The sequence below is a fragment of the Podarcis filfolensis genome (genome assembly GCF_964270895.1).
Source record: "Podarcis filfolensis genome assembly, chromosome: 3".
Taxonomy (NCBI): domain Eukaryota; kingdom Metazoa; phylum Chordata; class Lepidosauria; order Squamata; family Lacertidae; genus Podarcis; species Podarcis filfolensis.
Window position 1 is genome coordinate 68,760,209 of NC_139606.1, and position 24,327 is coordinate 68,784,535.

The window sequence follows — 24,327 nt, forward strand, 5'->3', positions numbered from 1 at the left end:
CATTCATTTTCAGCTTTGTATTCTTATAAAAAAGTGTGCCTAGACATTGAGTTGTTGTGCCTATACCCTAGGTTTAAGGTGCTATTTAGCGCCTAGCTTTCATATCTCAGTTTCTGACACTGTAAAGTAAACATAAGAACTTCTGCTTGTATAGGTCATTTTAAGTGGGAGGTAATGAGTCGCAGGTGGCGCTGTGGTCTAAACCAAAGAGCCTAGGACTTGCCAATCAGAAAGTCAGCAGTTTGAATCCCTGTGACGGGGTGAGCTCTCGTTGCTCGGTCCCAGCTGCTGCCCACCTAGCAGTTGGAAAGCACGTCAAAGTGCAAGTAGATAAATAGGTACCGCTCTGGCAGGAAGGTAAACAGCGTTTCCATGCGCTGCTCTGGTTCACCAGAAGTGGCTTAGTCATGCTGGCCACATGACCCGGAAGCTGTCTGCAGACAAACGCCAGCTCCCTCGGCCTATAGAGAGGGATGAGCGCACAAACCCAGAGTCGTCCGCAACTGGACCTAATGGTCAGGGTTCCCTTTACCTTTAATGAGTTGGATTCAGAATTGCAGTGCAACCCTAACCATGATTTATCAGAATAAGTAAGTCCTGTTGAATTCAACAAGGCCAGTGTATACATGCTTAGAATGGACATGTTTAAATCAATGGGACTTAATAAGACCTGTTGGTTTTAATAGATCTACTCTTAAGGTAAAGGGGTCCCTGACCATTAGGTCCAGTCGCGGACGACTCTGGGGTTGTGGCGCTCATCTCACTTTATTGGCCGAGGGAGCCAGCATACAGCTTCCGGGTCATGTGGCCAGCAAGACTAAGCCACTTCTGGCGAACCAGAGCAGCGCACGGAAATGCCATTTACCTTCCCACCAGAGCGGTACCTATTTATCAACTTGCACTTTGATGTGCTTTCAAACTGCTAGGTTGGCAGGAGCAGGGACCGAGCAACGGGAGCTTTGAACCGCCGACCTTCTGATCAGCAAGCCCTAGGTGCTGTGGTTTAACCCACAGCACCACCCGCGTCAGATTTACTCTTAAGGATGACTTAAGTCTGAATCTACCCAGTAAAGCAGTGGCTCCTAAATTCTCTCTCTCTCTCCACCCACCCCCCCAATCAACTGAAAATTGCTGAAGGTCAGCAGACTACTTAATGGTTTTTCTGACTGTTGTACCAATTGTAATGTGTTGGCTTCCATTCCATAGATTTCAATGCTAGCTGTAGTACTCTGAATGAACTAAAAAAAAAGTGTTTATGTTTTGGGGGCAGAACCATGTTGGGATTCCCCTCCTTAGACTAAAATGGTTTGTGGAAAGGCTTATGATAACACAGTTATTTGTAAACTCATTGAAAGACCAATTACAGCAAAAGTTATCAATGACTAGCTTCCCCTTGCTTTGAACTACACATTCTACATTTGAAAGAACCAACTTCTTCTGAAAATAAGTGTGTGGTACATTTGTATGCATGAAATGGGCTCTAGAAAACATGAAAGTGTTGAAAAGCTCTTCCAAGTCTGGATAGTTTAGAGATTAAAGCACTAGCCTTTCACCTTTGAGGGTACACTTTGAGTATTTCCTCAAAGCCCATGTAAAATGAGCTGCATCATCTAAGTTCAGTTTTTGGCGTTTCTACTCCAGAGTAGAGAATTGATGCAGACCTCATAATTGGAGGATATAGATTCAGTTGTGGGGCTTGGAAAATGTCTAAGGTGTATTGTGAAGTGTTTACACTTCCATTAGCTTTATGGATTTTTACATATGTAGAGAGAAAAAGTAATGAAACATTCTCTCTACAGAGATCACCAGAACTGCTGCTTTTCACATTGGGTAATCTCATGTGCATGTCTGAGCCTGTATTTTAGAGCTGTATGTTAATATGTACGCCAGCATTTATTAGTTATCTGTTTGCTTGCATCTCATTAGACTTGGGGGATATAGGTGTTTAAAAATAGGTGCATTTCTCTAAGTTTTTAAGTTTTAAAAACATATTTTAGTGCTTTTCAGACATTGGGTACTGCTGTTTTCCCTGTAGTTAGTTTTATTCAGGTTCTAGTCAGATGCTGTTTTAACTTTTTTCATGCTGAATTGTTATATTTTTTCCTACTCTGCCCAGAACCTTTTGTTAATCGGTAGTATAAAAATGCTGTTGAAAAATAAATAAGGGTGGGTTCAGTTAATGAGTCCCACCAATGGAAGCTGCACACACTTGCTTAACAGGACTCCCCCCCCCCCTTTCCATTCATGCCCCTTGAAATTGGCTCAAGTTCTGGAGAGAGCAATTGTTCTCCTAACCTGCATGACTTGACTTGCTTGTTGAATCACCAAAAAACTCTGCTTATTCTACTGAAATCTCTCTAAACTGCACTTGTTGTCATAGGAACATACAAAGCTATAGTATACCAAATCAGACAATTGGTCCATATATCTCAGTATTGTTCAAACTGACTGGCAGTGGCTCTCCTTTCTGTACGCAAAGCAAATGCTCTGCCACTGAGTTGTAGTCTCCCCCATTTCCACTGTAGAGTAGTGAATTGATTTCTAGCTTCATAGTTGGAGATGAGAAGTTATGGGGCTGTAAAGGATCTATATTGTGAACAGTTTAAGCATTCACTGACCATGTTTAGACGTGACACTAAACCATGCTTTAGTGTACCGTGTATGAACGTAGCAAGTCTGGGGCTTGTATGCTTCCCTCTCCTCCAGCATGGCCTTGATTGAGTAGGACACTAGAAGCTCTTGCTTCTGTTTTTGATTAACCACAGTTTACTGTTAGGTCTGAACTCTAAACTGTGATTAGTTTTAATTAAAGTAACTTGTATCCTTTGAAGCTACTGCCATGACTTATAGGTATTCATGGTTTGTAGTTTGCTTTTTTCAAATCATTAACCTGTGGTTAAGCAAAAATGGAAGCAGAAGCTTCTAAACACCCTCCTCCCAACTGTGCTAAGTGTTCCTGGGCAGCTATATTCTAACCCTTATACCACATCACTCTCCACTTCATACAGTGCTTGTGGACTGAAGGGGGCGGGGACTGCAACCTGGTTTTCCAATACAGTACTGATTATCTATATTGGGAAAAGAGGTAATGGTTGTTAGTTGCAGATTAGGGAGTTTAGCATGTTTTGCCTTCAAACCTTAAGGCCTGCCTCTCTCAATACGAACCTACCCAGACCCTACAATCATAATCATCTGAGGCCCTTTTTGTGTGCCTCCTCCATGAGAGAGGTCTGTAGGGTGGCAACATGGAGAGCAGACCTTTTCTGCAATGACTCCCCACTTATGGAAAGCTCTTCCCAGGCAGGTGTGGCTGGCACCTTCATTATACACATTTAGGTATCGGGCAAAAACATTCTTCAACCAGGCCTTGGGCTGCTTAACATCCTATGCTGCACTATTTAAAATGTGTTTGTGGGAGGGGATGATTGGTTTGTGCAGGGGGGGGGGTGTTCTTCTTTTTATTAGGTATTTTGTGTTTTTATCTTTTGTTTTTATGTTGTGAGCAGCCCTGAGATCTCCAGATGAAGGACGATATACAAATTTTAATGATGATGATGATGATGTGTGAAATGGCCCTTCTTGGAAGAATAGTCTGTCAGGATTATATTGTGGATGTTAATTCTAAAAGGATGTGGTTTATGCTTAAGAACTAAATCGAGCTCTCCAGACCAAATGTTAAAACCAAATTATACATAATGGTTGAAGCCATAATTTTTATAAGAAGTGTCACGTTCACAAATATAATGAGGGTGGGATCTAACTTTATATTGTTCAAAATGGAGAGGAGAGGAGCCCTTTCCCCTCACTTTACCTCTCTGAACTCTGTGGCCCCAGGTGCTTTTTATCCAGACCAGAAGAAAAGTGCCTGAAGCAATGGACTGAAGGGAGTTTAGGAAAGAAAAGGGTTCTGCATATCATCAAACTCCACCCATCTGCTTTATATGTGAACTGGGCAGACCACTGAATAAACAAATATGGTTTCCACCCTATATTATTATTGTTGTTGTTGTTGTTATCTTCATCACCACCACCATGACACATGAGTTTCCTCTGGGGAAACATTTTGGTGGGAAATTACCATATTGGCCTGAATATAAGCCTCACCTTCCCCCCGAATTCCAACCCTGAAAAGTTAAAATGTGACTTATATTTGTGACCCTACAGTATGCAGCCAGGAATGTGGGGCAAACAGCGCCAGGAGCATGGCAAAGTGGCGCCCGCCCTGTGCATAGTCTCCCGTCCTCTCCCCCAAGGCCAGGAAGGGAGAGAGCGAGGAAGAGGAAAGGCCACCTGCAACGCAGCACAGCTCCCCCCCCCCCCCAAGTATGCAGCCAGGAGCAGCAAGGAATAGAGCGGCTTATATTCGGGTATTCCCCCCCCTTCCAATTTTTAAGATGCAGCTTATATTTGGGTGTGGCTTATATTGGGGCCAATACGATATACCTTTCATATCATGGTTCATCCAAATTTTATTTGAGAGGCTCTTTTGAGCAACAAGGATTTATTGGATCTTTTGTAAACAGTTTCTCCTTTTGAAACACCTTTCCTTTCTCAGTGTAAGCAATTATCACCTTCACATCACTTCATGCTCTTGATACATCTGTTACCTTTGACAGATCTGCCTGTGTTTGCCACTCCAGCCTTGCATACCTACGCTATCTGCAGCACAAAACAACTTACATCTTTGTTGCCTCAATTAAACAAAATGTCATTTAAACTTCTGGGGGGAAATGGTACATAATTGAAACTTAAGCTTTCTGTTTTTCCTTAGTGTTTTTACAAATTGTTTGACTGCCTTAAGTATATGTTATTTGGTTACTTAACCTAGCTTTAGTTGGAATAGTATTGTCTTTGCTTTTTAAAAACTCTGCAGCAGTTAAGACAGCATAAAGGAAACACAGCAGTTTGTCTTGATGCAATTTTATACTTTTGTGTTCTAATCTGTAGAGCAGAAGATATTATCATTATTTCTGAATTTACACCCTACCTTTCTACAAAAATACACAAGGTGCCTTACATAGAGTCAATACAGTATAAAAAAGACATAAGCACAACCTAAAAACAAAACAAAGAAGCAAAATCAGCAGCAATTAAAAACAAAAGCAAGCGGCTGCTTCAAAAGCAGATCACACAATACAGAAGATTGGGAGATGTGAGATTGCACTATCCCCCCCACCTCTGGCTGTAGTTTTTTCTGTCAGCCTTAACCAAGATTTCCTCTTACCTACCAAAGTACTTTTTTAAGGTATGTGAAAGAACAAGTTGGAAGAAAGTTGTATTTTTTAGCTATTGAATGGTTGATATTTTTGAGATTAAATCTGTTGCTAATATTGAGAAATAGAAACAATTATCCTGCCTATCCAGATGTATACAGACACCATACTGTTCATAATATTTCCCATTTTTATAATTACCATTGTTATGATAAATTTTGCTGAATCACTGAAAATAAGAGGGAGCAGAACTGAGGAGTTTATTTTATAATCTGATACAAAACGGACTGGGAATAAGTATTTGAATTAAATGGGGTCTACTTCTGAGTAGATATATATAGGATTATATTGTTTATGTAAATTTGGAGATGCATGTACACATTTAGATTTTGGCAAAATGACATAAATACCTTAATCTACTATAACTATAACTTCTTCTTTGGTGATCACTCGTAGCCAAGTAAGATTGCCTTCCATGAACATGATCTTAACAGTGAGTCCATAAGTGACTGTGGAGGCCAATTCTGGATCCACACGTCCTTCCACAGTGGGGACATAGATTTCCGGGTGGGAGTTAATCACGGTGGGAGTTAATCAAGGAATTCTCCCTTTCATCCTGAGCTCGAGTGTCTTTAAAGGCTATTCTCCAACTGGAGTGCTCACAGGCCTGTGTTTCCCAATCATTGTGTTTATACTACATTTTTAAAAGATTTGACTTGAGAGAGTCTTTAAACCTCTTTTGTTGACCCACCCACATTACGCTTTCCATTTTAAAGTTTGGAATAGAGTAGTTGCTTTGGAAGATGATAATCGGGCATCCAAACAACATGACCAGTCCAACGAAGTTGATGTTGAAGAATCATTGCTTCGACACTGACAGTCTTTGCTTCTTCCTGTAAACTGGCTTCAGTTCACCTGTTTTCCCAAGTGATGTGTAAATTTTTTCAGAGACACCGTTGATGGAATCTTTCTGGAGTTGGAGATGGTGTTTATAAGTGGTCCATGTTTCATAAGCATACAGTAAGGTTGGTAGTACAATAGGTTTGTAAACAAGCATTTTGGTTACCCTGCGAATGTCCCGGTCTTCAAACACTCTGCATTTCAGTTGGGAAAAAGCTGCACTTGCAGAGCTCAGGCGATGCTGGATTTCGGCATCAATGATGGCCCTTGTGGAAAGATAACTGCCCAGGTAGGAGAAGTGATCAACACTTTCCAACATTACACCACTGAGTTGGATTTGTGCTGCTGCAAAGGGTTTGTTTTGTGCTTGTTGGTGCAGCACTTTGGTTTTTTGGATGTTGAACGATAGGCCCAGCTTTTCATAAGCTTCTGTGAAGATATTTAAGATAGTTTGGAGGTCATCCTCTGACTGTGAACACACTACGTTGTCACCAGCATACTGAAGCTCTATGACGGAAGTTACGGTAACCTTACTCTTTGCTTTCAGCCTACTCAGATTAAAGAGCTTTCGATCTGTTCGATATATGATTTCTACTCCGGTGGGGAGTTTCTCTTCGAAAAAATGTAGGATCATACTAATGAAAATAATAGAGTTGGGGTGATAGCACAACTCTGTTTAACACCTGATCCCACATGAATGGTTCACTTTGAGAGCCATTGTTATCTGTGATTGTTGCTGTCATATTATCATGGAGAAGCCAAAGAATGTTCACAAATTTATCTGGGCACCCAATTTCAGAAGGACAGTCCACAGGGCATTATGATTTACAGTGTCGAAGGCCTTAGTCAGGTCAATAAATGCCATATACAGGGGGTGGTTTTGTTTTCTGCATTTTTCTTGAAGCCATCGAGCGATGAAAATCATGTCAACGGTCCCCCTAGAACAGGGGTCAGCAACCTTTTGCAGCCATGGGCCGGTCCACCATCCTTCAGACCATGTGGTAGGCCGGACTATATTGAGGGGTTGCCTACCCCTGCCCTGGAAAGTTGAAAACCATTTTGGGATCCAGGAAGGGTGGGCTTGGATATTGTTAGGAGACTGTTCGCCAAGATCCTTGCATTAATTTTGCTGGCCGCAGCTAATAAAGAGATGCCACAATAGTTTCCACAATCTGTTCTATCTACTGTAACCATAATGTGGGTAGGCAAGGGCAAAAGGACAACTTTTGAGAATTGTGGTAGAGAATATCTGCATGCCATCAACAAGAAGGGTGTAGCTGACCCTGTGGCATGATTCCAGAATACAACAGTAGATTGCTGAAATGTCTGGCACATATGTGTCCTATTTAATTTGGTGGAACTTCTGAGTAAACATGTTTAAGATCAGGCTGTAAAACACTGAGCAAGAGATGAAATTAACACAAATAGCTTTTAAAAAACAATCATTTTGCATTGTGGCATCATCCGCATGTCACAATAAACCGTAGTTATTGATTTACCTATAGTGTAAGTGAGAGCAACAAACCACAATCCCTGGCTTAGTTTTTCATAGTTTCGCTCTTAACCATGGCTGGTTAGCAAAGGATTGCTCTTGGGCTCCTATCATAGTTTGTTGTGATTAAACAAACCATGACAAACCATTTCAGACATAACACTCAGTCAGGGATTGTATTTTGTTGCTTCCTCATGCTTAGGAGGGAAGTGATCTCTGAGTTCATGGTAAACCATTACCTATGATTTTCCATAATGTGCAAACTGGGTTAGTATGTAAATGTAATTTGGTGCAATCAGCTAGGACCTTTTCATTTGCAAGCTTTAGTGAAATGAATATAGACTTGTTTGCAAATCCACTAGTACCCTTGTGGAACTTCCATTCATCTCAGTTGGGCTAGTGTGTAAACGCCCCAGGATTGTACCACACATTTTACAAATCAAGTTAAACTGTTATATTTCAGGTCATTTGCCTCTGTCCCATTTCTTTGAAATTCAAAATGTGAGTGCTGTAATTAACATTCAAACAAATGTTCTGATGGTGTGACCCTTTCTCAAGCTCCTATTGTTCTCTGGCACGGAACAAATAAATACCAGTGTAACAGTTTAGTAGTTTGTGGGTAATAGACTGTGGTAAGATTATTGTGTTGGTACTTAGGAGTCTTGGGTTCTAATCCTTTTTCAGCCATAGAATTCCCTGAATTGCCTCCAGCAAATTATTATTTCTCAGTTTGTTGTGATCGCAAATGAAATATTTTTTTCCTACTAGACAGACTGCATTGGTAATGGAAATAATCGTAATCTCATAGTTAGTAACATTTGGGGGGTATGTGCTTTATTTAGAATGAAAATAACCAGATATAGTCTCTTAACCATTTGTCTCCACTGAATATTGCTTTGGAGCACAGTGCCTTAGCTTCACTGCAATTATTTGTCATGGTGAGCTGCCCCGTATAGCATGGTGCTGCTTGCACAGTATAGCAATGTGTTTGTGTATACAAGACTTGAGTCAGAAGAGAAAACTAATTCAGTTTAGTTTAGTCTGTTTTTCTTTTAGTAACTAGTCATTTATGTCCTGCTGGAAAGTATTTTTTGTAGTGCTTTGTCATCTAAATGTGTCTGTTGTCTCCTTAAGCTGTTCCCAGTAAAAGCAGTGTGCTGAAATAAGTAGTATTTTCCACCTCACTTATGACAATTGGTTTTAGTTATATAGTATCTACTTCATGTTAGGCCTTTACTCTATTCCTGGTATTCTGCAAAATGTAATAGGATCCCAGAAAGTGGGTTACACAAAGCCATGCTCAAAACATGTGTAAAAATTACCACTTATACTCACGATAAATTTTGCTGAATAATCACTGAAAATTAGAGGGAGCAGAATTGAGGTTTTTAAGTTGCAGTCCTATACACACTTGAGAATAAGCCAATTTGAAATAAAAGGGGTACATATATGTAGGATTATAAAAATTATTTGAAATGTAGGCAAACATGTTAATGCCTTCCTAAATTTGTTGTCAATGAGTAGATGTGAGCATGAGAGATTTGTACTGCTAAATAGTATTTAACAATATGAGGGAGTATTGTGTCTTCTGTTGTAGCCTAGTCTAAATACAGAGCTGTTTCAGCAAGCTGTGTCCTTGAGCTGCTATGTTGTCTGAATATGCTAATAAGGAGAATGAGGAGAATTAACAAGCAAGTGTGAGATGCAGGCAAGCAGGGTAGATTGATTTAAATCAAGTTGATTTAAATCACTCAAGAAAAAGACCTGGTTTAAATAATTTAAATCAACTTTCCAATTTTCTAATTAATATATTTCGTGAACAAGCATGCATACTAATTAGTTTCTATAACAATTAATACATATTCGGTTTTTGTCATCCAGCAGCATAAAGTATCTGGTTGTGCACACCACGTGTCTTTTGAACTGCAGGATTTATATCTGTAAAACCAGGGGATGAGTTGTGAAATTAAGGATTTCTCTTTACACATGGAAAGACACTAAGCAAGATCGCTTACTTTAAGTCTGACTTTCTTAGTTCTTTTCAAAAGCACGTGTTAGTATTTCCTGGGCAGGACAGTATTTCTGCATGAGATGGAAACCGATGTCCATGTTGTTTGGATGAGAGAATTTCTGAGAATTTCTGAGTCCATAGGCATGGTTTGTTGTTTAGTCGTGTGCCGCATGGTTTAGAAAGCTGGAATAGTTAAATTTGAATTGACCCTATTTTATTCTTCAGCTCACTCATCTCCTACCAGAGTCCTCTGATACTGTAGCACCACTCTGCCTTGCCTGACTGCTGACAGAGTGAGTTCAAATCTGCTGCTATGATGTCACTGCCAAGCTAATTGTGGGTGTAAGCTAGCAAAAGACTTTGTACACTTTTATGATTTATATTATGTCATTCCTATCATTCTTACGAGCTCAATAAGCAAGGACATAGGAAGCAACTGATCACTGTCTGCAGATGTGACTTAATTATTTCCACCTTCTATAAATTAAGCATAGTGATCGCCAGAATGATGCAATTCCTTGAAAAGTATGACTGGCTTCTACAGGAAGTGGAGGCCTTCCCAAATTAAATAGTCAAAGCACAATCTTTTGGGATTTTGATTTATGGCTCACCCCGGTGAGAGATATTAAAGTTGAGTGAAATGTGCCAACCACTTCCGACCAGCAACTCATGGATGCACACTTGGGAGCATCCTTTTCCCTGGAGCCAATCTCCGGGTTGGGGAACCTGTCAATCTCCAGATGGGACTCTCAGCAGTCACAGGCAGCATGGCCAATGGTCAGAGATGAAGAGAGTCATAGTCCAACAACATAGGTGAGGCCATCTGTAACAAGGAGCAGCAGAGCACAGATACCCTTGTTCCCATCAGTCAGTTTGCAATGTTCATTCTTTCATATCCTCCATGATTTGCCGTCAGAAACCCAGTCATGGGTTTGTTGCATGAGCACATGCCTCATTTTAAAAACGTGTAATGTTCATGTCTGTTTCTTGTTTGGAAATCCCCAGCGGACTGCCTTAGATACACAATTAATAGCAGCATTTCATAAATGCCTTGTCCTGGCTGCTCTGTCCCCAGTCCCTGACTCACCAGTGGCAAGCAGCAGAAGCAAACTGATAAATGCTGTGTTCTCCTTTGGGGAAGATTTCTCTATAAATTGTTTTGAGTATTGGAAGTAAGGTTCCCAATTACAGAATGAACACACACTGGAATTTTAAAAGCAACCCTGCCTTAAAAGAACTCATTTGTTTCTGTAAAATAGAAAATGCAAAAATAAAATAAGAACTTATTTCACTATTACTGAAAAGTGTAACACCCACAGATGTTGTATTGTGAAGGACTTGGAAGGGCTGAGGAAAGGTAGTAAGGGAGGACGCCTTGAGCATGATGTTCCTTTATTGCCCAAAAAATAGTGGCAACAAACGGATTAAATGTTACAACAGTACCATTCTGAAAATCAGAGAGAATGTTCCGCTGTGCTTTTAAAATCCTATCCCATATAGAACTCCTCAAATGTAGGCAGTACTATTTTAAAAAAACCTATTTTCTAAAACTAGATCCAGTCCCTGTAGGTTAATTAACAAAGCCTTTTCAAAGAATGAGCCTTTTGGTTAGAATTTTAAAGGGGATTTTTTTTTAAAAAAGGTACATATTACAGCTTCTTTTTAATAGTCTTCAATCAGATCCTCACATTCCATTTCAATCATTGCTTGGCAGTTCCATGGATCTTTCTGGTGAAAGGATTTCCTTACCTGCCATATCACCTTCACTTGGAATGAAAAGAAGTGAAATGTTTGGTGTTTCAAAATCATCTGAGGACTTCTTTTTGGACAGCATGGGAACATTTAGCCAAGTACACCATGGGAAATTATTCCTGGAGGGACCTGCACTAGGAGAGACATTCAGTTGTGACCTCTATAAATGGATACAGATTACAGAAAATGGAACATGTCTTCCATCTGAATACAGGATAGTGAGAGGATTGGTTCTGGGAAGCATACATCTCTTGTTAAGGCTTAGAAATATGTTTAATAGATACTACTGCTGGACCTGGATTTGCTGCTATGGAGAGGGTGGGTACTTCTGCCCAGGGATTTTTTTCAGAACTTGTTGGAACTGAGTTCCGGCACCTTTCTCACCTTTATATGAGAACAAGGAAAGCATTCATGGTGAGTTTCGGTACCTCTTTTTCTAGAAAAATAGCATGGCTTCTGCCACATTTAAGATGTTGGCTGAACCACTGGCAAGAGCATATGGATTTGCTACAGATTTGCTGAGTGATGCATTTGGGTTTGTTTTTAACGTACTAGCATTCCTAGACTGAAACATTAATCTGCTACCGAAATTTCATCTGTCACAGAACCATGGAAGCTATTGGTGGCTTGCTATTTTTTATTTTGACTGAGAAACCTACATGGTAGTGGCAGAGGTGGTGGACACCTGTGATGCTTTTGCTATGGTGGGCAATCAGTTCATGCAAAGATAGCAGAGTAAGGCTGCTTCTTTTTCATACCCTTTGTTTATGATTATTTGTTATATATTAAATTCGTATATCGCCCTCTATCCGTACATCTTAGAGCGATTCACAGCCCAAAACTACTGCATGACGAGAGTAGTTTATTTCTTTCAGCCAAAGAGGCCAACTATTATGTGAATTGCAGTTTCTTGCCTATTGGAAGTTGAAGCAACCCCTCAGAATCTCCAGATGTACATATGTATTGCACGGGCACACTTGTGTGCATTCAAAATTTCACCCTCTGTACCTATAGACCACTTTACTAGTGCGAGTGAACTGTGAGAGGCAGAGACGAATCTGTTGTTACTTAAGTTATTATGATACTGTTTTGTTGAACGATCAGCTCAAGGAATGAGATGAATGGAATTATTGTGGGCTGTAGTAAAAGTCTCTGCCTTCTTTTTCGAAGACCTTTGTCTGATAGCTAATAAATACATCCAGAGAATCCAGCTTTGTCCCCCTCCTCTTATCCCCTTGCAAGGCTAGCACAGTAAGACCTTCTATAGCCAGCTCAGAGAAGGGTACTTCTTCATGTAAATAACACTGACTTTTCATTTAAATATTTTGTTGAAAGTATTTATACTAATTTGTCACACCAGCTGCCTCTACTATAGATTGCTGTTCAGTGTTAATACTTGGTCATATTTTAGGGTTAATTTACAGGCAGACTTCTCATTTGCAGACTCCCACAGAAATCTGGAGGAGCTGACCTAACTAAACACAAATGAAAAGGCCAAGTTTGGATTTGAGGATTTTTAATATCAGTTGTGGGAGAGGGGGAAAGCACCCAACGCAAATTATTTCCTTGTGTTATGTTGATTTTTCCTTGTGAAATTTTGCTTTAGAGGCATTATGATTTTGTCAATTTTACTATGACCTCTGCTCCCAAGCAATTTTTCTCCTTGGGGACTTGTCTTAGGCTGGGATGGGGCTTTTGGAGCCCCACCATGATAAATACTGACTGGGAGAATCAGTTTCTCAGGAAAAGAAGAAGAAGAGTTTGGATTTGATATCCCGCCTTTCACTCCCCTTCAGGAGTCTCAAAGCGGCTAACATTCTCCTTTCCCTTCCTCCCCCACAACAAACACTCTGTGAGGTGAGTGGGGCTGAGAGACTTCAAAGAAGTGTGACTGGCCCAAGGTCACCCAGCAGCTGCATGTGGAGGAGCGGAGACGCGAACCCGGTTCCCTAGATTACGAGACTACCGCTCTTAACCACTACACCACACTGGCTCTCCATATGATAAGGGCTACCTACTCTTGCCTGCTCATAACATAGTTTAGTAATGGTGAGCAGAAGATGGATTAGGATCTACTGGTATACCTGCAGATTTCTGAGTGAATGAAGTAGAAGCAAGGATTTCTGACTCTCAACTTGTTTAACAATGGCAACAACAAAATAAACAGCCCCTTCCCAAAATTACAGTGCTGAAATGAGGAAAGTAGAGTATTTTGACTATATTTTTATATAGAAGGACTGTGAGCTCAGTTCAGTTTTTGGCACTCAAAACAAATTCCTGGGCCAGAAATTCTTTAAATTCTGCCCACTTTTGCTTCAGATCACCCTGCACCCTTCTTTATTAGGATTTAGTGGTAAGCTAGTTTTTTATAATAATTTTTATTAAAGATTTCTTAGTTTTCAGAAATATGTGCATTGTCTATTTTTTCCAAGTTATGTTTTCTACAGATCAGTTTCATTTGTTGTGAAACATTAGTGTTGCATGCAGTATTAGGTGGGAAGAAAAGAGGGGGAGGGTAGTGAGGGGGTGGGGTGGGGTGGTAATGCTTCTATTCTTCTTAGTGTATGTGTGGGCTTTTGTGTCAGCGTCACTTGTGTGGGTTCGCTTTCTATTCACTTGTTATATTTCCTTGGTGGTGAGAGAAGTTGGATGTGGCCTAGGGTTTGGTTGATTGCCTTTGGTTGGCTGTAGTGAGATTTGTTTGTCTGTGTGTGTGAGAGAGAGAGAGTGTGACGGTGGGTTTTTGGGTCAGGTTAGCCATATTGATTCGTATGATGTCGACAGATTCTTCTTGTTGTCTTGCTGGGCTATGTATGTGATAAAGGCGTCTTCTATTTGTCCCCATGTCAGTTTCAGTTTACTGGTTAGTTTTTCTACTAAGGCTGTTTCCCATACTGTTTGATACCATTGGTTCATGTTTACTCCTGACAGGTCTCTTCAGTGTCTGGTTATGATGCTTCTGGCTGCTAAGAGTAGGTGGGTTATCAGCTCTTTATAATGTGAGTGAGCATTATTATCTTGGAAGATGTTCAGTAGGGCCCGTTCTGGGGTGACTTCTAATACTTGTTTAGTTATTTTGCTTATTTCTTATATTACTGAAGTCCAGAAGAGTTGGATTTTGGGACATTCCCACCACATGTGGAGCTTTGTGCCTGTGGAGATGCATCCTCTCCAGCATTTTGGTGAGACTCCTGGGCGTATCAGCACTAGTTTACATGGTGTTAGGTACCATCTGTAAGTGAGTTTCAGGGTGAATTCTTTTCTTTTAGCTGAGAGGGATTTAAAGGGAGATTTAGACCACATTCTAGTCCATTGGGTGGGTTAATTTCATAGCCTATGTCGTCCTCCCATTGTTTTTTGATTACGTCGAAGGGGTTTGTGGAATTTTGGTGCAGTATTTTGTATATTGTGGATACCATCCCCTTGCCGTGCCCCTTTGTTGTTAGGAGGAGGTTTTCGAAGGTTGTCAAGAGCCTAGTTGCTGCTGATTTTACTACTGGATTGTTTAAGAAGGCATGTAATTGGTGTTGTGTTAGCCAGGGCATTTGGATGTCCCCTAGATTGCCTTGCATTTCTTGTGTTGATGTGGGTTTGTTATTTTTTGTAGAAGTCTACTAGGTGATATGAGCCTTTGGCTTGCCAGGTTTTTATCTGGAAGTTTTGTGCTGGTGGAATAGTGGGTGGTGAATCAGAGGGATTAGTGGGGATGGGGTTAGGGGACACTTTGCCTGGTGATGTTGGCAAATTCTTTTTGGATATGTGGGTGTTGAAACATATAGCCTCAGATTTTGCAAAGTTTACTTGTAGGCCCGATACCATTGTAAATGTGTTGAGTTCTTTGGTTAGGGTGGTTGCTGTGTTTATGGGATCTGGTGCTATGACCATCAGGTCGTCTCCAAAGAGCCCTAATTTATAGGTTCTGCCTTTTATTTCCACTCCCTTGATGCCTGTGGCTGCTCAGATTCGGATCACTAGAGGTTTCAGAGCCAGGATGAATAGGAAGGAAGACAGTCGGCATCCTTGTTTTGCCGCCTGTTTGGATTGCTATGGTATCAGAGTCCATGCTGTTAGTCCAGCATTTTGTTTGAGGGTTTGTAAGAAGTTGTGACCAAATTTCATGTTTGTTAGTACTGCTAATAGGTATTTCCATTCTAGATAATCAAAAGCTTTGAGGATGTCTAGGGACATAATCATCAATGGGAGTTCAGTTGCCTTGCTGTGTTCAATCAGATTCAGTAGTTTCCTAATGGGGTCTGTTATATTGTGACCAGGGACAAAGCCTGTCTGGTCTGGGGCTATTAATTTGTGTAGGAATTTTTTTAGGTGGTTAACCAAGATGGATGTTAATATCTTGTAGTCTTGGATTATTAATGAGATTGGGCGGTATGATTCTACTTGAGGCTGTTTTTGTATGGTTTTGGGATAGAGACTATTTTGGAGGAGTTCCAGGTTTTAGGAATGGGGCCCCCTTTTATGATGTTGTTAAATAGGCAGGTCATGTAAGGCATTAGGGGTTCTTTGAATTTCTTGTAGGATTCTGCTGTAAAGCCATCCAGGCCTGGGGCTTTGTATGGTTTCAGGTTTTTGACGACCGTATCTCTTTCCTCCTTCAGGAAAAAATACACCAGCACTCAAAAGATTTTATAAAAGCCTATTTTTTTTTAATATAAATGTAGTTTTTTGGGTGGAAAAACTAGGTTTAGAAAACCTCAATTTTCAGCGTGTGGGCATGATGGAATCAAACGTTTTTGATGGTGAAAATTATTGCAAAGACATGCTTTTTCTTGATGAAGAATGAAATTTATAGGGTTTTTATGTCTTGTAGAAAAATTTTACGTTTTTTGGACATCGTGGAGAAAAAATGGCTACTGGGTACAATTTTGCTGCAATCCATAGCTTTTTACAATACTGCTAGTGTTGTTAATTGATTACAATGATCCTTTTAAATATTACGTAAATTTATTCCAGTCTTCAATTTTCATAATTTTAAATACCCCCAAACTAAAAACAAGTCTGCACTTTCGGGGGGAAACAAACCTATAATAACCTATAATAACCAATACAGTATTAGTTTAAATTTTAAGATGAACAACTTTGTTTTCATTAATTTTTTCTATCACAGCTATGGATACACAGCTGGTATATTTTTTCCTGAAGTCCTCATCATGTTATTGAGCTCTGTGTAAAAATTTAAAGAGATCTGATCATTGGTTATGGAGAGAGAGAAATAAAATGTACGCAAGGCCGAGGATCTCAAGAGGGACAGAAATGCAGATTTCATGAAACTTTGAAGCGCTATAAAATCAAAACCATTTGAGATAGAGGGGGGAAATTTCAGGGGGTTTATTTCAGTCATAAGGGAAGGGTGTACACCAAGTTTCATAAAAATCCAAGACGGTGGGTGACATGACCACGTTGAACTGACGTGAAATGACACTACTTAGACACTTAGCAATCGGACAGAATACATACTTGCTTTCCATTTATGAAGAAGCAGTGTTCTTCTTTGTGCTTCTTTCTGGAAAGTTCTGACACTTGGGTCTTAATGTGCTTACATGTGCATAGAGAGAACCAAGCAGAAGTTTCCTAAAATTCTGTAGGAGAAGTGGCATGCAAACTAAATGATCAGGGATGTTTGTAAAATTCTTAATTAGAATTATTTAGAATAATGAAAAGTGCATTTTTGTATTGTTGAATGGTGCATTTGAACATGAATTTACTGACTTTTCTCCATAATTGGAGGTCACAGTGATCAAAACAGGGAGGTACTTCACTCTCCTGGCTCCTGCTCAGCACACAGAGGCTCTTACTTGTAGTGGCAAGTAATGGTATAGAAGCAGGGCAAAAAGTTTAGAACTAAACAGAAGTGATGAGACTGTCCCAACAAGTTTCTGCACTTGTCCTGCCTTGCTTTAAAAAATGAGTTGTGCATACTCACTTATGAGACCCTCTCATCTTGTGGGAATATCAAGATTGCAAGTATGCAGTATATAGTGGTGGGTGGGTCTGCTCCCATCTCTGAAGGTGGCAACTAGTTCTATGTGACATGACTGCACTCTCCTGTTGCTGTTCAAGTTGCTACTGTCTTCTGAGGCTCTCCCCTCCAATGTGACTCGAAAGCGACAGAAGTCAGGGTGGTAAAGGGAGATCCTTCCCTCCTCCCACCCTTGTTCCTACAATAGAGCCCCCCTCCTCTGTTTCTTCCTCCACCAGCAGAGCCGGCTAACCCAGTTTCAGGCCCAACAGCACTTCAGGACTTAAGACGTCCACTGAAACCTTTATCAGTCAGAAATGTTAGCTGCTATTAGAAATCTATAGCAGTTTATATTGCCGCCTGCTGTCTGTGTCCTAAGGAGCTAAATACACATCTAGGATAACCAACAGTCATATAGTATCAGCATGTAAAAGTAAATGAAAAGCAGGCAGGTTTTTTAATGGATACCTCTGCTTGTGGGGGGAAATAGTTTAAAAGCTTTCAGTGTTGTTAATGGCAAGTTTGCATGTTTCCAATTCTGTAGCACCAACAACAGCTACTGACCGCCTTTATTTAGTGACAGGTTACGTTCAGTTGATAGCCAAACTCATTATCCACTGCCACGAGCGTTAAGCAGATGAACAATATAGAGAAGTGTCCTTATTCTTTTTTATTAGGTATGTTACAAGATACACTCACAAGGTGTTTGAAGTACCCTGCAGTTTCCACTAGAGGGTGATTCCTCCCAGGCATGGTTTTAAACTATTAAGAAAAGCAGTTCCTACAATCTGCATGATGCTGTAATTTTGCTTGAGTTTAAGCAGAACTTATTCTATGTGACATTACAACTACATATGTGCTTTCACAGTACTTAAAGCAAACTTAAACAAGAAGAGCAAATTAAAGAGAGTAAGATACAACTGTATGTTGTGGTGGATGGGGATCATTTCCTGTTAACAAAAAGAACATGTTGGTATTTTATTGGATTGTCCTTGGCATGACATGAAATATTGTATCAGGGCATTACATCTAAGCACTTGATGGTTGCTCTTTACTTTCTTAAAAAAAGAAAGAAAAGAATTGACATTATCTGTGTTATTCTGTACAATTGTTTGCAATTAGAAGCATTTGATGACTTCATGCTGAGTTTTTGAGTTAAATTCATAAGCTCCACATAGGAAATATGAAAGACAAAACATACTCAGATTTTAACTGTTTGCTGTTATAGCTGTCTCTTTTTGCTTCTGTGGTCTAACAGGAGAAAATTTAAATTAATAATTTTAAATTAGTCAGTTCCATATCATTTTAATTTAAGAATTTGGATAGTGTTTCAAAAATATGGCATCAAACTAGTTTAATGTTCTCTTCTCTTTCTGCCCAGATTAGCTGATTTCCAATTAGAGCCTGCTCTGTAGACAATATTGTTAATGCATCTCTTGGCTGTAAATGGATGTATTGTTTAAAGAGTCAAACATAATTATTGATTCTAATTCTGCCTGTGATCTCCCCCCTCCCACTTTCTGTGGTTTAACTTTTACATCTACCGTATTTTTCACCCTATAAGACGCACTTTTTCCCCTCCAAAAATGAAGGGAAAATGTGTGTGCGTCTTATGGGGCGAATGCAGGCTCCTTGGCTTCAGCGATAGCAACGCGAAGCCTCCGAAGCCTGCGCTCCGGAGGCTTTGCATTGCTTCCGTTGAAGCCAGGAGAGTCTGCTCTTTGAGGCTCGTGGTGGGGGAAAGCAGCGCCTCCTCCATCGCCAGCCCCAGAGGATGGGGGGCAGCGGGAAGGCGCGTGACGCCTTAGCGCTGCTCCCCGACCTGGCTTTGAGGCTGGCGGTGGGGAAAGCAGCGCTTCCCCCATCGCCTGCCCCAGAGGATGGGGGGCAGCGGGAAGGTGAGCGACGCCTTCCCGCTACTCTCCAACCCGGGTTTGAAGCTGGCGGTGGGGAAAGCAGCGCTTCCCCCATCGCCAGCCCCAGAGATTGGGGGGCAGCGGGAAGGCGAGCGACGCCTTCCCGCTACTCTCGAACCCTCCTGTGGGCTTTTGCGGGAGATGGGTAATTCCCCCACCTCCCGCAAAAGCAGGCAAAAGACGTGCGCTCTTTAAAGGGGCTCCGCGGTTTCTGCTGGCTTTTCTAGGAGGTGGGGGAATTCCCCCACCTCGTAGAAAAGCCCGCAGGAGCCGCGCACCCTTTGAAGAGCGCGCCGCTCTTGGGGGCTTTTCCCCGAGGAGGGAGAAGGGACTGAATGGCCGTTTCAGTCCCTTCTCCCTCCTGGTCGAAAAGCCCGTAGGAGTCGCGCACGGCTCCTGTGGGCTTTTGCGGGAGGTGGGGGAATTCTGCCACCTCCCGCAAAAGCAGGGAGAAGGTCTTGGAGTAGCGCACAGGCTGCGTGCAGCCTGTCCGCTGCTCCCAGAGCTGCGGGGGGGAGATCATATTTTTTCCCTTGATTTCCCCCCCTGAAAACTAGGTGTGTCCTATGGGCCGGTGCGTCCAATAGGGCGAAAAATACAGTATACATTTACCAGTGTGATGAAATGCTCTGTTTTCTGCCAGTTGTTTTGAGCATTGAATGCACCTTGTTTGAACCTGCAAAATGCATTTATTGGTTATTTTAATTTGTCAGCCCCCTTTCCCTGTCCTTGTTGATGCAGCCTGTCAGATCCTTCTTTTAAAAGTCACATGTACTATTGTGGAGCTTCAGCATTTAGGTGGTGAAATCTTTTTTTAGATATGGTGACATTAAATTGAAATTCTGCTCCAGAGTTCAGCCCAGAATACAGATGTGGACATAAGGCTGAAACCCTAAGCATACTTACTTAGAGGTAAGTGTCTTTGAAATCAGTAGGATGCACTTCCAGAACAGGCAAGCCTATTTAAAGCCCATGTCACCCAGTTGATTGTGAAGTATGGTAAGAAGTTAATACTTCTTTTAAAAGTTGAACATGTGTATTCAAATCTTAGCATTAGTAGATCACTGGCAATTCCATATTGGCCTTACTAGATCCTATAACAGCATGCACACATTCTTTTGTGCTTCTATGCCTCATTGTTTCTTGCAATCCAGCAGCTGCGGCTTCTGCCCCAGGAGAGCAAATCTGTTGTTTGCAGAATCTGCTTTGCTCAAGGCAGGTCAGGATTCTGTGAGACTATACTCATTGCCCGATTTCCACTTTTGTTTCTTTTCTGTCATGTAAGTTGGTGCAGGAATATTGAAGCCAGGCAACATCTCATAAACTTGAGATTAGAATAGTGCTTTAGTTTGTGGCTGGGGCAAGTTGTGCTCCTTGTGCTCTGAATTGATAACTCCTTTCCCTGTCCATTGACTTGAAGGGTAATTTCCCTAAATTCTGACTTGCTGCACCCTTGATTAGCCCCTCTTTCCCGCTGCTCTTGTCGCTTGTATTTACTAAGGCCTATGCATTTATTTATATAAATTGGATATAGGAGTTTGGTGCTTCCAGAGCAAAAGTAGAGGGTTAGCGTTGGAGTGTGTCTGTGTATGCATTTGTGAGATATGGCACGAAGAAATGAAAGATCATTCAAGAAAGAATGTCCAAGCCTTACTTGTAGCTGAAAGTCATTCAACAGTATTAATAAATATATATATATATATATATATATATATATATATATATATATATATATATATATATTTTACCTTCTTGATTGTCACAAATTTACAAGTGCTCCGTATGCTTATGTAGTGTGTGTGCTTGTTTAATTATTTAAGGTTCCAATTATGTATAACCTTAATGCATAATTTTAATTCCAGTTTGAGGATGAATCCATGACAGCTATTTAGAAGTGTGTGTATTATTATAATTACCTTATTTTTAACAGAAAACCAGTTTGAAGGACCATCATTAGGTTTTGGTATAAACTGCACCAATAAACCTGCCCACTGTCTTGATATGCTTAGCCCTTTGTCTTTTCCTCATCCAGAAGCAAACAGTGTTTCTTGCTTGAACTGGATATTGCACGAATGCAGTATTCAGCAGGTTTGGGCAGACTTCAGACTGGCACAATCTGCTTTGAGTTTTATCTGCCAATTAGGTGCATTGCCAGTTACCCACTCCATGAGCCACAGCATTGGGATGACCTGCAAGTGCAAGTACAAATTTGCATATGAGTTACTGCAGATCAGAAATTCTAAAAAGCCTGACTTATTGGATGTCAGAAATCCTTGCTGATCTACCACACATCATCCAGAGATCTACCAGAAGACCCCAATCTAGCTTCCCCCTGCCCCTGAACAGTATAAAACACTGCAACATTTTCTTCAGCTATCTTTATTATGGTGAGAACTCTAGTTTTTGACAGCCGACCTTCCCCAAATGACGATTGGCATTTTTGAGTGTATTCAATTCATATCTTGGTTCTATCTATTCTGTGTCTAAACAGCTTGTGTTATGGGATTACACAGTGAGTTCTGTTCTAGCATATGTTTTCTCCTTGGATTCTGTTATTCTGGTCAATAGATATTTTTAAGTGACTACCTTTGAAATGATATTTTTGCTTATAATTTCAGGTTGAAGTCTTGGCCTCGGAGGATGCTTCATTTGGACTCAAGGTCTGTAGTTGATGAAGTTTTGACTTTCTAGGTGTCATCAATGTAGGATGGTTGATTTGATTTTGCATAAAAATTTATTCCCCACCCCCAAAAACTGTATCAATATTTGATTCAAATCCACTAGTTCAAGCAACATCTGGGGCTTAATACTCTGCAGGTGGCATTTCATATGGTCTGTGGTGTTCCACTTATTTTCAAAGTGAAATGTTTTGAGGGGACACAGATTGGAAAAGCTGACGTTATAGGGGAATGGAAAGAGGGGACTTTTGAATGTGGTGTTTCATAGAGTTCTGGAGTTTAATAAGCCTCTTGCATTTGTGTACTAATAGCCATTTTTCGTTGTAAGGGGGTTGATGTCTGACCAGTTTGGTAGTTCTGATTTGTACTGTCTGGAATTTTAGGTTATTATAGAGATCTTGTGAAGGTTCTATGCATACTTTCACAAACTTAAACATTGATTTCAATTATTTGTGAAATCTTGGATAATGCACATTATGGTATTGATCTCATTCTTAAGCGTACTTAGTAGCAGATGATCCTAGGCAAAACAGATTGTGTGTAGGCTATACAGACACTTAGTGAGAAGAGAGAATGGTTATGGAGAGAGGGAGAAGAATTTGGGAACATGAGCCTAAATCACGAGTCTCCTGCTGTTGAATTATCCGTATAATATGATACTTCTGAAAGGCATAACAGCGGCATTATCACCAAGGTAGAACAATCAGTAAGAAAAGAATGAATTTCAAAATTCATAAGGGAGAACCATGCACAAAATTAACTCTGGTAACTGGGAAAAAATCCAAATTTACACTGTTAAAGTTACTAAATATTTATGACAGCATGCTTTACCATTGTTCCCTTATTATGTTGTGATACCTGATAAACTGATTTAAACTAAATTATTAAAAATAAGTAGCCCTGCTCTACTGTTATGTGAAGTATTTAACATATGGTATTCTGTAGCGCTTTCTGTCTTTTTTTTTTTTGTTTTAAGGCGCAGCGTGCATACAGAACATTCACTGAATATTTAATAAAGCTGGAGGGTCAGCTCTTGCAAAATCATCTCTATAATCCTTCATGCTAGCTGAGTAAACAGAAGTATTACTGAAGATTATTGTAGCCAATAGCTCTCATTGCCTGACCCATTCTGGAGAAGGCTCTGCTATTATTTTATGGCTAAAGTTGCAAGTTGGCAATCATATTAGGCCCATTTTATATGTGACAAAGGCCATGGTTTAAAGCACTTACCATGTAAATGTTACACTTTCTTCCCATCATATTTAAATGCATTTAGTACATGCATCAACCCGCTCATGTTTAGCATTAGCAGATCAGCGACCCAGGAGGGCAAACGGCTGGCACACTAAGTCTACACGCGAATGAGCCAATGCATATGGTAAGTGCTTTTAAAAGGGAAGGAAGCATGTGTAGATTGCTTGCAGGGGTAAGCACTTCCCTTGGCCAGTGTCACACACAAACAGAGCTTAATGGCTAACTTTGCACAGATGGAAAAACTGATGTATGTTTTAATTAAGGCAGGAATGGTTGTGACTTTGGTTTTTCTTTGGTTTTTCTTTGCGTACATTCATATGCTTTCAATATATCTTTTTTAAGTCCAAAGCTCTCTCCTATCAATATAGCCTTGATAGTATAAGATACTGTTTCCCAAAACTTCAGAAAATTATAAAACACCGCACTTTCTACTGAACTTCCCGTTGGATGCTCTACACTGGCTGCATCTTACAGGGTTAGCGGCCAACACCAATAAATCACAAGCAGTCAGAACTGAAGATATAAATAAGATTGCACGATGACTTCAAGTTGAATTTCTAACTTTTAAACATATTGTCTGTGTTTTAAATAATCTTTGAAGTGTACTTTTTGTCAATGGAACAATAATAGTTCTATGTACCTACAATATCCTGCAATCCAGTATGAATGGATACTTAATTGCTTGTAAATATATATTCTTTGTAGTCAAGACAGAGTACTGGTTCCCAGGTATCTTAATCTGTGATCTCCTAGCTTCCTTTAGTTCCTGTTTGGTAACACTGCCCAATTACTATGAGGGAAGTGCATGTAGCAGAGTGGGTGATAGGAACAAACTGCATAGCATAGTAAGTGAACATTGTTGCCTGTATTTTCTTGTGATACCTAAAAAGCTGTCTTGGAATAATTTATGAAAAACAAATAGAGCTGCTCTAGTATTCTTTTAAAGTATTTAACAAATGTAGCATTCTAACTGGGAATAAAAGGGCAATTTCTGTGCTCTTCCCCTCTTATTGGAAGTGCATTTTTACATATTTCATTCCAAAAATCTTAGGTAGATCAAAGAGTTACTCTGAGAAGAAACCTTTAGTACAGCGTTCAACAGAATTAATGTAGTGTTGGAAGATTAATCATATATTA

At 40.3% G+C, this 24,327-nt stretch overlaps 1 protein-coding gene across 19 annotated transcripts in view; it reads left to right on the plus strand.

The window, feature by feature from the left end:
* Positions 1-24,327, plus strand: part of ARID1B (AT-rich interaction domain 1B) — a 351,760-nt gene that overhangs the window by 166,619 nt on the left and 160,814 nt on the right. For 15 of the 19 annotated variants that reach the window (XM_083607913.1, XM_083607919.1, XM_083607902.1 and 12 more), the window contains one exon: positions 21,877-21,918. The exons of the other annotated variants lie outside the window; for them this stretch is intronic. In XM_083607913.1, coding sequence (XP_083464039.1) covers positions 21,877-21,918 — 42 coding nt within the window. The remainder of the gene's footprint in view (positions 1-21,876; positions 21,919-24,327) is intronic. 19 annotated transcript variants of the gene reach the window in all.